The sequence below is a fragment of the Mobula birostris genome, chromosome 15 (genome assembly GCF_030028105.1).
Source record: "Mobula birostris isolate sMobBir1 chromosome 15, sMobBir1.hap1, whole genome shotgun sequence".
Taxonomy (NCBI): Eukaryota; Metazoa; Chordata; class Chondrichthyes; order Myliobatiformes; family Myliobatidae; genus Mobula; species Mobula birostris.
The window spans coordinates 28,113,314-28,127,366 of NC_092384.1; the positions used below are offsets into that span (position 1 = coordinate 28,113,314).

At 38.3% G+C, this 14,053-nt stretch overlaps 1 protein-coding gene across 1 annotated transcript in view; it reads left to right on the forward strand.

Annotated features, from left to right (window-relative positions):
* Nucleotides 1–14,053, forward strand: part of LOC140210475 (dynein axonemal heavy chain 5-like) — a 202,452-nt gene that overhangs the window by 55,102 nt on the left and 133,297 nt on the right. Inside the window, exons 20-26 of the mRNA XM_072279452.1 lie at nt 4,923–5,110; nt 5,519–5,621; nt 6,938–7,056; nt 7,305–7,506; nt 7,879–8,114; nt 9,941–10,159; nt 12,938–13,000. Coding sequence (XP_072135553.1) covers nt 4,923–5,110; nt 5,519–5,621; nt 6,938–7,056; nt 7,305–7,506; nt 7,879–8,114; nt 9,941–10,159; nt 12,938–13,000 — 1,130 coding nt within the window. The remainder of the gene's footprint in view (nt 1–4,922; nt 5,111–5,518; nt 5,622–6,937; nt 7,057–7,304; nt 7,507–7,878; nt 8,115–9,940; nt 10,160–12,937; nt 13,001–14,053) is intronic.

Below are 14,053 nucleotides of genomic sequence, written 5' to 3' on the forward strand. Positions count from 1 at the left end.
GGTAAAGGATGGCATCAAATCAGTAGAAAGATGTGACATAGGATCAGAAGATGTTGAATCCTTGTGGGTTGAGTTAAGAAACTGCAAGGATAAAAGGACATTGATGGCATATACAGGCCTCCCAACAGTGGCTGGGAGGTGGACCACAGGTTACAGCAGGAAATAGAAAAGGCGAGTCAAAAGGGGAATGTTATGGTAGTCATGGGAGATTTTAAAATGCAGGTCAATTGGGAAAATCAGGTTGGTAATGGATCTCAAGAGAGTGAGTTTGTTGAATGCCTAAGAGATGGCTTTTTAGAGCAGTTTGTTTTTGAGCCTGCTAGGGGATCAGCTGTACTGGATTGGGTGTTATGTAATGAACCGGAGGTGATTAGGAAGCTTAAGTTAAAAGAACCCTTAGGAACCAGTGATCACAATATGATTGTGTTCAACTTGAAACTTAATAGGGAGAAAGTAAGGTCTGATGTAGCAGTATTTCAGTGGAGTTAAGGGAAATTACAATGGTATGAGAGAGGAGTTGGCCAAAATAAATCGGAAGGAGCTGCTGGCAGGGATGTTAGCAGAGCAGCAATGATGTGCATTTCTGGGAAAAATGAGGAAGGTGCAGGACAGGTGTATTCCAAATATGAAGAAATACTCAAATGGTAAAATAATAAAACCGTGGGTGACAGGGGAAGTCAAAGCTATTGTAAAAACCAAAAGAAAGGGCATACAATAAAGCAAAAATTAGTGGGAAGATAGAGGATTGAGAAGTTTTTAAAAACCTACAGAGAGCAACGAAAAAAAATCATTAGAAGGGAAAAGATGAAATATGAAAGTAAGCTAGAAAATAATATTAAAGTAGATAGTAAGTTTTTTCAAGTATGTTAAAAATAAAAAAGAAATGAGAGTGGATATAGGACAGCTAGAAAATGAGGCAGGAGAAATAATAACGGGAGACAAGGGGATGGTTACCGAATTAAATGAATATTTTGTATCAGTCTTCACTGTGGAAGACACTAGCAGTATCCCTGATGTTGTAGTGTGTGAAGGAAGAGAAGTGGGTGCAGTTACTATTGCAAGAGAGAAGGTGTTCAAAAAGCTGGAAGACCTAAAGGTACACAAGTCACCCAGACGAGATGAACTGCACCCTAGGGTTCTGAAACAGGTCATTGTTAGAGATTGTGGTGGCATTAGAAATGATGTTTCAAAAATCATTGGATTCTGGCATGGTGCCAGAGGACTGGAAAATTACAAATGTCACTCAATTCTTTAAGAAAGGAGGAAGGCAGCAGAAAGGAAATTATAGACCAGTTAGCCTGATAGTAGAAAGTCAGCATGGTTTCCTTCAGGGAAAATCCTGCCTGACAAACCTGTTGAAATTCTTTGAAGAGATTACAAGTAGGATAGATAAAGGGGATGCAGTGGATGTTGTATATTTGAACTTTCAGAAGGCCTTTGACAAGGTGCCACACATGAGGCTGCTTACCAAGTTAAGAGCCCATGGTATTACAGGGAAGTTACTAACATGGCTAGAGAATTGGCTGATTGGTAGGAGGCAGCGAGTTGGAATAAAAGGATCAGTGCCAGTGACCAGTGGTGTTCCGCTGGGATTGATGTTGGGACCACTTCTTTTTATGCTATATATCAATGATTGAGATAATGGAGCAGATGGCTTTGTTGCCAAGTTTGCAGATGATATGAAGATTGGTGGAGGGGCAGGTAGTGTTAAAGAAACAGGTAGGGTGCAGAAGGACTTAGACAGATTAGGAGAATGGGCAAGAAAGCGGCAAATGAAATACAATGTTGGAAAATACATGGCCATGCACTTTGGTAGTAGAAATAAATGTATGGACTATTTTCTAAACAGGGAGAAAATCCAGGAATCTGAGACGCAGAGGGACTTGGGAGTCCTTGTGCAGAACACTCTGAAGGTGAACTTGCAGGTTGAGTTGGTGGTGAGGAAGGCAAATGCCATGTTAGCATTCATTTGAAGAGGACTAGAATACAAGAGCAAGGATGTGATGCTGAGGCTTTATAAGGCTCTGGTGAGGCCTCACCTTGAGTATTGTGAACATTTTTAGGCCCCTCATCTTAAAAAAGATGTGCTGGCATTGGAGAGGGTCCAGAGGTGGTTCACAAGGATGATTCCAGGAATGAAAGGGTTATTATACGAGGAACGTTTGATGGTTGTGGGTCTGTACTCACTGAAATTCAGAAAGATGAGGGGAAAATCTCATTGAAACCTTTTGAATGTTGAAAGGCCTAGACAGATATGACGGGGTCCTGAATTACCCCTATGAACTGTGCTCGATTATCCCTATGAATTGTGCTTTTGAAAAGAGAAGAGAGAGAGAGAGAGAGAGAGAGAGAGAGAGAGAGAGAGAGAGAGGGGTATTTAACACCAACATGTTGTTTTGAAAAGAGAGAGAAAGAAAGACAGAGAGAGAGAGAGAGACAGAGAGAGAGAGAGATGAAGACTAACTTTTGGACTGTCACTTTAAGGCATGAGGAACTTTTGGATTTCTGCTGAGTTGGGAGAGAGAGAGTACCGAGCAGCTTGTAAGTTGCTATGGTGACTGAGGGCGGTGTTATTTGATGGACAATCAATGTTATGATTTTTCGGCAGTGTGTTTATACTTACAAGGACATCACCTGCTTGTATTCCTACACAGACAAAGGAAGAAGGAGTTATTTGAATGACAGTTGGTACTCAGTATGATGAGATAAAAAATAGGAGGTCAGATGATATAAACCTCAGGCACATGTTTTGGACACTGAATGAGCTTTGTTGTGCCCACAGAAAAAGTGGGTTTTTGGAGGATCGAGCAGGCAGATCGATCAGTCGCTCTTGCAGTGAGAAAAGGGATTGACTGGTGGGGAGTTGTCCATATGTCCACCCTTGCCTGGGTTGATAGTTCCACCACAGAAAACCGGTCCCCTTTGTTGAAGTCACAGTCGGTGACTTTTAAAGGATTTCGGAGGACAACGAGAAGATCGACAGGGTCAGCTCAACTGAAGACTCAAATCTCTCCCTCTCTCTCTCTCCATCACTACTCAACTCAATACCACGAACTGAACTGAACTGAACTTTATTCATCATCGTAAGACTATCTGTTTACCCCTAGACTTGAAGAAGCTTGGTTTTCATATATATTCCCACACTTACTGATTTACTTACTTATATATAATCATTGCTAACCTGTTTGATTTATCTACATTTATATTACTGTATTGCGTAGTTACTAATAAATATTATTAGTTAATAGCAATACTGGACCCCAAAGTGTTTTCTATTTCTGCTGGTTCTTTAACCCATCACGGGGTACGTGACACAGAGTAGATATGGAAAGGATGTTTCCCATGGTAGGAGAGTCTAGGATAAGAGGACACAGCCTCAGGATAGAGGGGTGCCTTTTCAAAACAGAGATGTGGAGAAATTTCTTGAACCAAAAAGGGTGGTGAATTTGTGGAATTTGTTGCCAGTTGCAGCTGTGGAGGCCAGGTTGTTAGGTGTATTTAAGGCAGAGATTAATATGTTCTTGATTGGACATGGCATCAAAGGTTACGGGGAGAAGGCTGGGAACTGGGGTTGAGGGGGAGCTAGAAAAAAGGATCGGCCATGATTGATTCCAATGGGTTCGTCAGGCAGGATTTTCCCTGAAGGGAACCATGCTGTTTTTGTACTATCTTGTCCTGTGTCACCAAACACTCCATCACCTCATCCTTAACAATTAACTCTAACATCTTCCCAACCACTGAGGTTAGGCTAACTGGTCTATAATTCCCATTCTGCTGCCTTCATCCTTTCTTAAAGAGTGCAGTGACATTTGCAAATTTCCAGTTCTCTGGCACCACGAGTACAATGATTTTTGAAAGATAATCTCTAATGCCACCACAATCTCTAACAACCACCTCTTTCAGAACCCTAGGGTGCAGTTCATCTCGTCCGGGTGACTTCTGTATCTTTAGGTCTTTCAGCTTTTTGAGCACCTTCTCTCCTGTAATAGGAACTGCACCCACTTTACTTCCTTCACACACTATAACATCAGGCATACTGCTAGTGTCTTCCACAGTGAAGACTGATGCAAAATACGTTATTTGGTATACTATCTTACTATCCCTTGTGAATCATTTATTGTTTCTTCTTTGTTGCTGAGTCAATACACTGTCTTCCCAGCTTTGTGGGTGATGTAGTGGAAACAACACAATAGAAATTTACATGAAGGAACTGGATAAATATTGGAAAATGTTTTGACATCATTTAGGAAAGAGCCAGGGTGCGAGATTCACTAGATAATACTTTCAATGGGTGAGTATTAATATAATAAATACGCTGAATGACCCACTTCTCTGTTGTGTAATTCCATTAACACAAGAACTAAATCTGTTCAAGAAGAAGGTTCACCACCTGTCTTTTTTTGGAACAACTGGGGATTAGCAATAAATATGATTTTGGCAGCCCTGCTTCCAGTCCATATATAGAATTAACCTCAGAAATTATTATTATCAGTTATGTTGAGTTTATTTTCATGTATAAATACATGAATGCACAGATGCAATGAAAAATTTATTGGCAGCAGCATCACAGGCACATGGCATCATATAAGTAGTATTTATTCTGTGTATCTGTGTCATCATGAAGAAATACACATTCTAACACATACTTCAAAGTTAATTTATGAAAAAACATTGTATAATAAATAGACGAAGGCTCAACATGGGAATGTTTGAATCATTGTATAATAGAAAGGTCGTGATAATCACATGTTTATTAGCTATTAATGGAACTATCAATAGAGGAAAATGAAGATTTGATCAGTGTTATTGGATTGAGTTTTCTGGCCCTGCTCTGATTCTAGCAGAAAAGAAGTCTGAATAAAACTTGGTATTAATCAAAAGCAAGTTTGAGGAACCCTGATTTGTTGGTTTTCATACTTTAGATGTTGAAGCTGCCTTCCAGAAGCAAGTCTGCAGATCAGTTCTCCGTGCTGATGTTTGCCTTGCCATTCCTAATATTGAGCTGCATCCCTGTCTGGAAGAAACGCAGAGTATTTTGAATAAAGTCTGTGACTGCATTATCAGTGTTTCCAAAAGGTTGTCTGTGTGGGGAAAGAAAAGGATGACAACAGTATGTATTATAAATATCCTAAACTTTAGTGAATATGTAGTGAAGTTGGGCAATGAATCATAAATTGTGAATCCATTGTAAATTGTGGTTCTATTCCTCCAAGGCACTTGAATTATATTTTTTTCTCCTCTTGTGCTTTATAAAAATACTGTAAAAAGTTAAAAAATGACCAGCTGTAAATTTCAGCTTGAGCTCTGAGAGTTCAGTAGTATAATTTCTAATATAGATGGTATACCCACTAAACTGTTAATGCTGATAAGGCAGAGTTTTAAGGTAACTCCAGTTTCTTAATGTGATAAGAGTGAATTATCAGAAACACTGTCCCAAGAACTACATGAGCAAATGTGATAAGCATTCATGAAACAAAATAATTGAGCAGATTGAAAAAATCATTAATTTTACTTACAGAAAAAACTGAATGCTCAAAGAATAGCTGAACTACAGAGAAGTGATACACAGAGTAACCCTTTCATAAATGCTGCTGTAGACACTAGTGAAGCTGATCAACAAGGTGAGTTCCGTTATCCATAAGTGTCGGGTTAATGCGCCGAATGAATCATGTATCATTAATATAATTAGTTTGCTAACACAAGGGATCTGGCTGGGAGAAATCTGCTGACTTGATTTTTCAGATGCTCTTTCTCATATCAAGACTTGGCTCAACTGCTGTAAGCTGATAGTTTCACTTCGGGAATGAACTCTGTGCATGACTTGCATTGGAATTCTTTAATTTTTTTCAGTAGTTTTGAACCAATTGAAAATAACTTCTGCTGTACAGGAAAATGATTAGATTTTCCTTACTGACAATTGGGAGGAAACTCCAAATGAAAAATTGGGCAGAAGCTACTCAGAGTTTTTCACCCTCTTATGTGAATGGACAGAAATTTGGGAGCAGTTTTTCCATGGACTTGCAGGCAAGGTTCTGCATTGTGGGGTTGATGAGAAAACTGCATCTCAGTCTCGTCCCAGAGGTGGTGAACCAATAGTATAGACTGGAAGTTGAATTGAGGGTTGAAATTTAGACAAATGTCAAAAATAGATATATACCTGTGAACAGAGAGTGAAGAGTGAGTATATGAATGCAGAAAAAGAGCTGCAATCAGAGTGGAAGAGTACTAAAAAAAAATGAAACAGAAACTGCCAGAAATACTCAGCAGGTCAGACAGCATTTGTAGAAAGAGAAATATCTAATGTTTTGGGTTGAACGTTTCACCATAAAACTGGAACTGATTAGATGTCTTTCTGAAAATGGGTGCATTAATTTCTGAAGCAATTAGGTATTTGTCAGGAGATAGGAAATGGATATTTAATATAGAAGGAAAATGCCTATTTAAGTAGAAAGGGGAAAGGACATATACAGGGATTGAATTGGATAAGAAGGACATTGAACCAACCTCATTAAGTACAGATGTGGATATTGTGTGTTTTCAATATGCCTCTTCAAGAATCATCTAATCTATTTCACTGCAAAGCCTCTTGAAGACAGGTGAATGACTAAATGAAGGAGGTGGGAGGAAGAAGGAGTCTGTAAAAGTAAAGTGTCTGTAAAGGTGACAACTAGAAGGTGATGGGAGATGAAGAATATCTGAAGAAAAGAAGGTGAAAACATTTTTTTTTGGAATGTTGGAGAGTTCCACTGTGAAGTGGAAGGAGAGAGCCTAGAGTATGTTGGGGGAAATGCATGCCCAATTGTTCAGAGAAATGTTAATTCTATGTTCATGGTAAGGCTTCATTTGGAAGATGGAAATTTATTGTTTCACTTAAATGACCAGTAATATGGATCCGTTTTTTCCCCAATGAAGTTGAAGTGTACTGTCTTCATTTCAGGTGCAGATATTGCTGTTGTTTACACACAGCCTAATAATTACTACAAAATAATTTCAGAAAATAAAGAGATAATTAAGCTGGTTTCTCTTATTTCATCATCCATCATCTCATTTAGAAGGGTAAGTTATTTAGCCTGGACTTCACTGAATTAGTTTTATAGCAATGCTTAAATGAATTCTTGCCTTTTTCTGCTTGCATTCTCTGTTATTATAGTGACACATTATTTATTTCAGTCATTAATAAGTGGGAAGCAAAAGCTTACTACTGGACTGACACCCTGTTGAAAATAGTAAAACCATAAAACGTCATGCAACATTCTAACATAATTAAAATTCTGAAGTGTATGCATTTCCTATTCTTGTTCTAGGACCTACAGAAAGTTTTGGAAAAATTGAGCAGCTACAACTGTATCTGGAAAAAAGATCGTGAAACAACTCTCAAAATGTTTATGAAAGAAAACCCTTCGCTCTCTGAACTTGAGCACCAAATCAATTTTTATCGTAATCTGCAGGTCCAAATTCAAGCTGAGCCCAGAGTCATTTGTATGGGTCCTTTTGCACTGTACACAGGTACTTTAGAGCTTCATTGTCAAGATAAGATACTATATTTTTTGAAAAGGTAAAATAACTTAAAACTGAAAATATTGGCTAAAATTATTTTATAATATTATTTTATAGACTCTTTAAATGATTAGTGATGCTCAAAAAACACTTTTCAGGAAATTGTAAAGTGTTTATATAGAAAGATAAGCATTAGTTTTATTTCTTCTGTAACACCAATTTGCTCCCAGCAGTGATGTCCTAAGTTTTAGTAATTGAAACATCTGGAGAATATTAAGAATACTTTTCTTGTGAATGATGTGGAAACTCTCTATTAGGATGATTTTCTGAGCTCATTTTGCTTCTTTGTTAGTTTGTCTATAATGTTGCTTTGTTAAGCAGATGATTTGAAGGTATCCTTGATGGAAGAATGCAGAATTTGGATGACTGGGTTTTCTCAAAGCTGCAATGAAAAATATAGAACAAATTTGGAAAATATCTTGATCTTCATAGAAGAGACCTCAAAGAAATTGAATCGCCCAGTCAATGATCTGGATGATATTAAAATAATTGTAAGTTCTTTGAAAGAGATACGAGAAAAACAGATTGAGATTGATTCACAAATTGGACCCATTGAGGTAGGAGTACATGAATTCTGTAACAACTTTTTGTTGCGATTACTCCTTATTCTCAGTAATAATTACAGTGAACTTTGCAGTATTACCTAGTCTTTTTATTTCTAATAAAGAATCTTTATGGTAGAAATTGAATTGACCTGGGAGTATTACCTCAATACACATCTATTTCATTTACATGTTATACAGTAAAATAGTAAATTTTTTCAGTGTTCACAGTGAAGTTAAAGTGAGCAGGAAATTGTCCTGATAAATTAAGAGGAAGCATGGAAACAGAACTCAGTAAGCTTCGGCCTGTATGCAAGCTCTCCAGATCCAGACAATGGGCAGTACACAGGCCCACTCTCCAAGCCCCAGGTCCAGACACAATCCTACACATGCTCCTGAATTAAGGTGTATCCGACCCTGACCTCTGCTATGTTTGCACATCTAGTGCACACACCTTGTAACATAGTGTCGTGATGAAGGGTCTCAGCCCAAAACATCGACTGTTTACTCTTTTCCATAGATGCCACCTGACCTGCTGAGTTCCTCCAGCATTTTGTGGGTGTTGCTTAGATTTCCAGCATCTGCAGATTTTCTTGTCCTTGTCCTTGCAGATCTGCAGAGAGTAAGTCTGCAAATAACAAGAACTTGTATTAATCAGTTAGCCAGATACTGAACCAGTGGGACTTAACTAATCATTGGATGCTGAATTATCATAATATTTTGTGCTTGACTTGAGAATGTTTTATATTGAAATGAGTGATAAAACTTTAGAAAAAATATGCTGCTTGCTAGTAATGACCTACTCCACTTAAGGCATAAATTTTTACCAATGTTTCTCTGCGTAATTCTATAATTTACTGGAAGGGTAAGCAAACCACTGTCTTCATCCTCTCCCAGACCAATATCCACATTACTGAGGTCCTAATTACTCTCAGTGTGCTATGTTCGGTAGGCCTCATTTGCCTGATGTGCACTTTGATGTTGGACATGCTTGACCCTGTACTCCTGAAACAGACACTGTATTCTGAGTTTGGTCATGTGAGAAGGTTACAAGGAAGGTTTAATGATATGTTCATAGGTTTCTTGAATAAGTGCAACATCTCCACTGATACCAGGAAGCCTATGGCTATGGTCTTTTAGTTCAAATTAATTTATAATTCAATAGGCCATATCTGGTTTGGTCTGACTGATATCTCACGTTTGGTCTAACAACTTTTGTGATCCCTGCAACTGTACTAAATTTCTCTGCCTGATGTATTATTAATGAAGAACATTGATATAAATTAAAATAAAATAAAGCATATTCACTTCATTCACTCCACTTCAATTCACTCCTATCCTGGTTGGTGACCTCACTGAAGTGCGGAGTATATCAGAGTCTTGTGGCTGAGTGACCAGATATGAAATGCATTTGTCCCTCCCCAGTTCATTCTGTCCAGGTCAGTGTTTCCTGGACACAGTAGTGAGTTTAGCTGCAGGGCAGCAGGTCAGTATTTCTGACCTCCAGCCTGTTCCATACCTAAGGTGCTTTGTGCAGAAGTTGAAAGTGCACCAAAAAGCAGAGGTAAATAGCCAATGTTTCCCACATTGCTGCTGCACCATGGTCCAATAATTTTGGCATTAAATTAATATGTTTCACATTTCTGAGTAATTATTTTCATTTGACTTTGAATTACTAGCAAACTAGGTTACTGCAGGGATTAACTGGATGAATGTAGGGACGACTTTGATAAACTTTGCTTGTCATTGAGAATAATAATGAAACCACAGAAAGAAAAGACATTGGGGCATTGAACGCTAAAAACTGTTCCATTATTGGCCTCCATTTTAAAATTCTGCAGGAATTGTTTGCCATACTGAATAAGTATGAGATGCAAGTTGCTAAGGAGGATTCTGACAGAGTGGATACATTGCGTTACACTTGGGAAAGACTTCTTGTGCATGGAACAGAAGTACAGAATCATCTCATTTCTTTACAACCTTCATTCCGTGCTGAACTGATCAGTAATGTTAAAACATTTTTGGAAGACTCTAATACTTTCTTCCAAGATTATGAAAAGGTAATGCAATAACAATTTTCTCCCAATAATATTTTAGATAACCACTTGGACTGTCTTTTCTTAGTTTGTGATTCTCTTCATAGATAAGTGATTTGTCAGCATACTGTATGTTGAACTGATTCCATCTTACTGGACTCAAGTAATATTGAACTAACTAAAATGTCTTGATGATTTAATTCTAGATTTTGAGGCAATGTTTGAAAATTTCCACGCCAGAAAGCCAAATAGCTATACAATTATACAATAGCTATACAATATACTAAATTTCTCTGCCTGATGTATTATTAATTAAGAACATTGATAGAAATTAAAATAAAATAAAGTCCTGACGAAGAGTTCTGGCCCGAAACGTCGACCGATCTTTTCCACGGATGCTGCCCGACCTGCTGAGTTCCTCCAGCGTGTTGTGAGTGTTAGCTATACAATTAGCAGCCAGGATGTTTTTCCAGCAATCAGTGCATCAAGAAAGGATTATTATAGCACTATATGTAGAGAGATGTGTTACTGACATCTATGCTGTGCCAGGTACCTGGTACAAGTCCCCCCCCCCCCCCACCCTTTCCTGTTGCGCTGTGCTGTTGATGGATTTGACACAAATTCCTGTTATCTGATGACACTCTCCCGGCAGTGAATTTTCCATGGCATGTAGAGCGACTGCCTGTAGGGGTTGATGTAGGGCAGGCTGAGGCAAGCAGGATGACTGTTTAGTGCTGAGATGTTTTAAATTATGTGCTGACATCAACATAAATGAGTGAATCAAAGAAATGTTCCTGGAAAGGCTCACTGATGTAGCAGCACTTGCTATAGCAGAAAATGGATTGTGAAGCTTGTGGAGAAAGTTTAAAGTATGCATAGATTATCATCGGATATGAGACTTGACACTAATATTGTCACTTGATATTGAAAGGTTGGAGTGAAGCAATTAACTGGGCCAGTATTAATACTGTCCCATTACACCAGGATTACATAGAGCACAGGGATAGGCCCTCGGACCCAAGATGTTGTGCAGAAATAACTAAATTAATCGCTCTGCCTGCACATTATCCATATCCCTCCATTTTCTGCACATTCATGTTCCTATTGAAGAGTCCCTTAAATGCGTCTATCACATCACCATCACCCCAGCAGCACTTTCCAGGTACCCACCACTTTTAAAAAAGTACTTGCTTCACAGAACTCCTTTGAACTTACCCTTTCTGACCTTGAATACATGCCTTCTAGTGTTAGACATTTCGACCCTGGGAAAAAGATACTAGCTGTCTACTTTTTCTATGCCTTTCATAATCTGATAAACTTCTTCAGATCTTCCTTCTACTTCTGTTGCTCCAGAGAAAGCAATGCAAGTTTGTCCAACCTCTTCAAATAACACACACCCACTAATCCAGGCGGCATGCAGATAAACCTCTTCTGCATCCTCTCCAAAGCCTTCATATCCTTCCTACAATGGGATGACCAGAATTGAATGCAATATTCCAGATGTGGTCTAATCAGAGTTTTATAAAGATGCAACATAACTTCCCTACTCTTGAACTCAATTCCTTGATGAATAAAGACAAGTATACATTGTTTCTTCATCATCACCCCATCAACTTTGCAGCCACTTTCAGGGAGCTCTGGACTTGCACCATAAGATTCCTCTGTTCATCAACACTGATAATGATTTTGCCAATAGTAATGTCTGTCCCTTTACATTTGATCTCCCAAAGTGCAACACCTCACATTTCACTGGATTAAATTCCATCTTCCATTTCTTCACCTATATCTGCAAATGATCTATATCCCATTGTACCCTAATGCAATCTTCCACATGATTGACAACACCACCAATCTTTGCATTTTCTGCAAACTTACTAAGTCACTCATCTACCTTTTCATTCAGGCAGCTGTCCTAGTATGGATCCCTGTGGAACTCCACTAGTCACAGACTTCAAGCCAGAATAAGTGCCAGCAGCCACTACATCCTATTTTCTATGGGCAAGCCAATTCTGAATCCAAATGACCCAATGGAACTCATGCATCTTTATCTTCTGAACGAGCCTCTCATAAAGGACCTTGTTAAACACCTCACTGAAATCCATGCAGAAAACATTATAGATCTTCTTTGATCAATTACCTTCGTCAACTCCTGAAAAAACTGTATCGAGTTAATAAGATGTGACTGGCCCTGCACAAATCCCTGCTGATGATCTCTATCTAGGCTATTGTTTTTCAAATGCTCATGAATCCTGTCCCCAAGAATCCTCTCCTAAAACTTTCCTATCACAGCCATGAGTCTCACCAATCTACAGTTTCCAGGATCATCTTCCCTTCTTGAATATCTGAACAATATTAGCTACTCACCAAGTCCTCTAAGGCTAGTGAGGACATGAAGATCTTGGTCAAGGCCCTAGTAATCTCCTCTTTCACTTCATTCAATAACCAAAGGTATATCCCATCAGACCCTGGTGACTGGTGTCTTGGAAGAGACCCAACACTACCTCTTTCTTTATCTCAAAGTTCGAGAAGTAAATTCTAGATCCTCAGCATTTTTTTCTGAAGCAAGGTCTGAGATATAAACGTTAAATGTTGAAAATATTCATATTTCAGGCAGCATCTGAGTAATAGATGGAGATGAACAACATTCATATTTCAATTGAAATATTGTTGGATTCACAATGGAGGCTGAAGCAGAAACTTCCATAATTTTTTGTGCCTATCAGGGTTATTTCATGGGTTTTATTCAACGTAATTCTGTTTGTTAATGTACAGTGAAATCCATCTGTGTTTGCATTTCATTAGGCAGGACCTATGCAGTTTGGACTCTCTCCTCCAGAAGCCAATGACCAATTGGTTATTTATCAGGTATAGTGCCCAGAGAGCTTGTATGAGCTGAACTATCTCCTTGGGAGGAACTATCTTTTTGTATTGTGTTGAGAAATGTATCTACAGAATCTTTTATATGTATAAATGTCTATGTTTTGTTTTGACTTAAAGTCGAATTTTGGGAGTGCAAGATTTATTCTGTTGAGCCAGGTAAACACTGACTTTAATAATGAACCTTATAACAATTATAAGTGTTTAATGAGTCAGTTTACCACTATAGTGTCAATCTGATTGTGAGTACCATCCACGGTGATTTAACATAGAAACATAAAAACTTAGAAATCTACAGCATATTACAGGTCCTTCGGCCCACAATGTTGTGCTGACCATGTAACCTACTCTAGCAGCTGCCTAGAATTTCCCTACTGCATAACACTCTATTTTCTTAAACTCCATGTACCTATCTAAGAGTCTCTAAAAAGACCCTTTAGCATCCACTCTACCACCTTCACTGGCAGTGCATTCCACGCACCCACCACTGATTTATTGCTGGCAATTTATCAAAAACCACAAGAGTTCGCCTGTGTTTTCTCACAACTAACACTCACCAGCCCCTGCGATAGAGATGCAAAGTGAATTAATTAGATAAGACCACTGAATTATTTAGAACTATAACAGTTAATTCATTGTGGTTGTACGATCCACAAAGGGTTGAAGTGAGTTGAATTTGTATAAGCTGCCAGACAGATCTGTTTTTGAAGTGGAAGTACATTTTGCTTGTTAATGCAATTAAGAAAACTGAAAAGAGCCAGCCTCACCAGTGACCATTTGAAAACTTATTACTTATTGAAAATATATTTATTGGAGTAAATCTTTGATCATGTTTTCAAATTTAAGGATAATAAGACAGATTTGTAACTTTACGTTGTAAGGAGCAATAGGACTCCACAGTCCATACAATGTAAATGAATGAAAGAACATTTGCTTTGGCAGACCCCTTTTGTCAAAGATATATCTCTTCCCTCTTTTTTTGAAACTAAGTGATTCATCGTGGTAGTCTCTTGTGAGATAGTTTTGCTAATTGTACTTTTA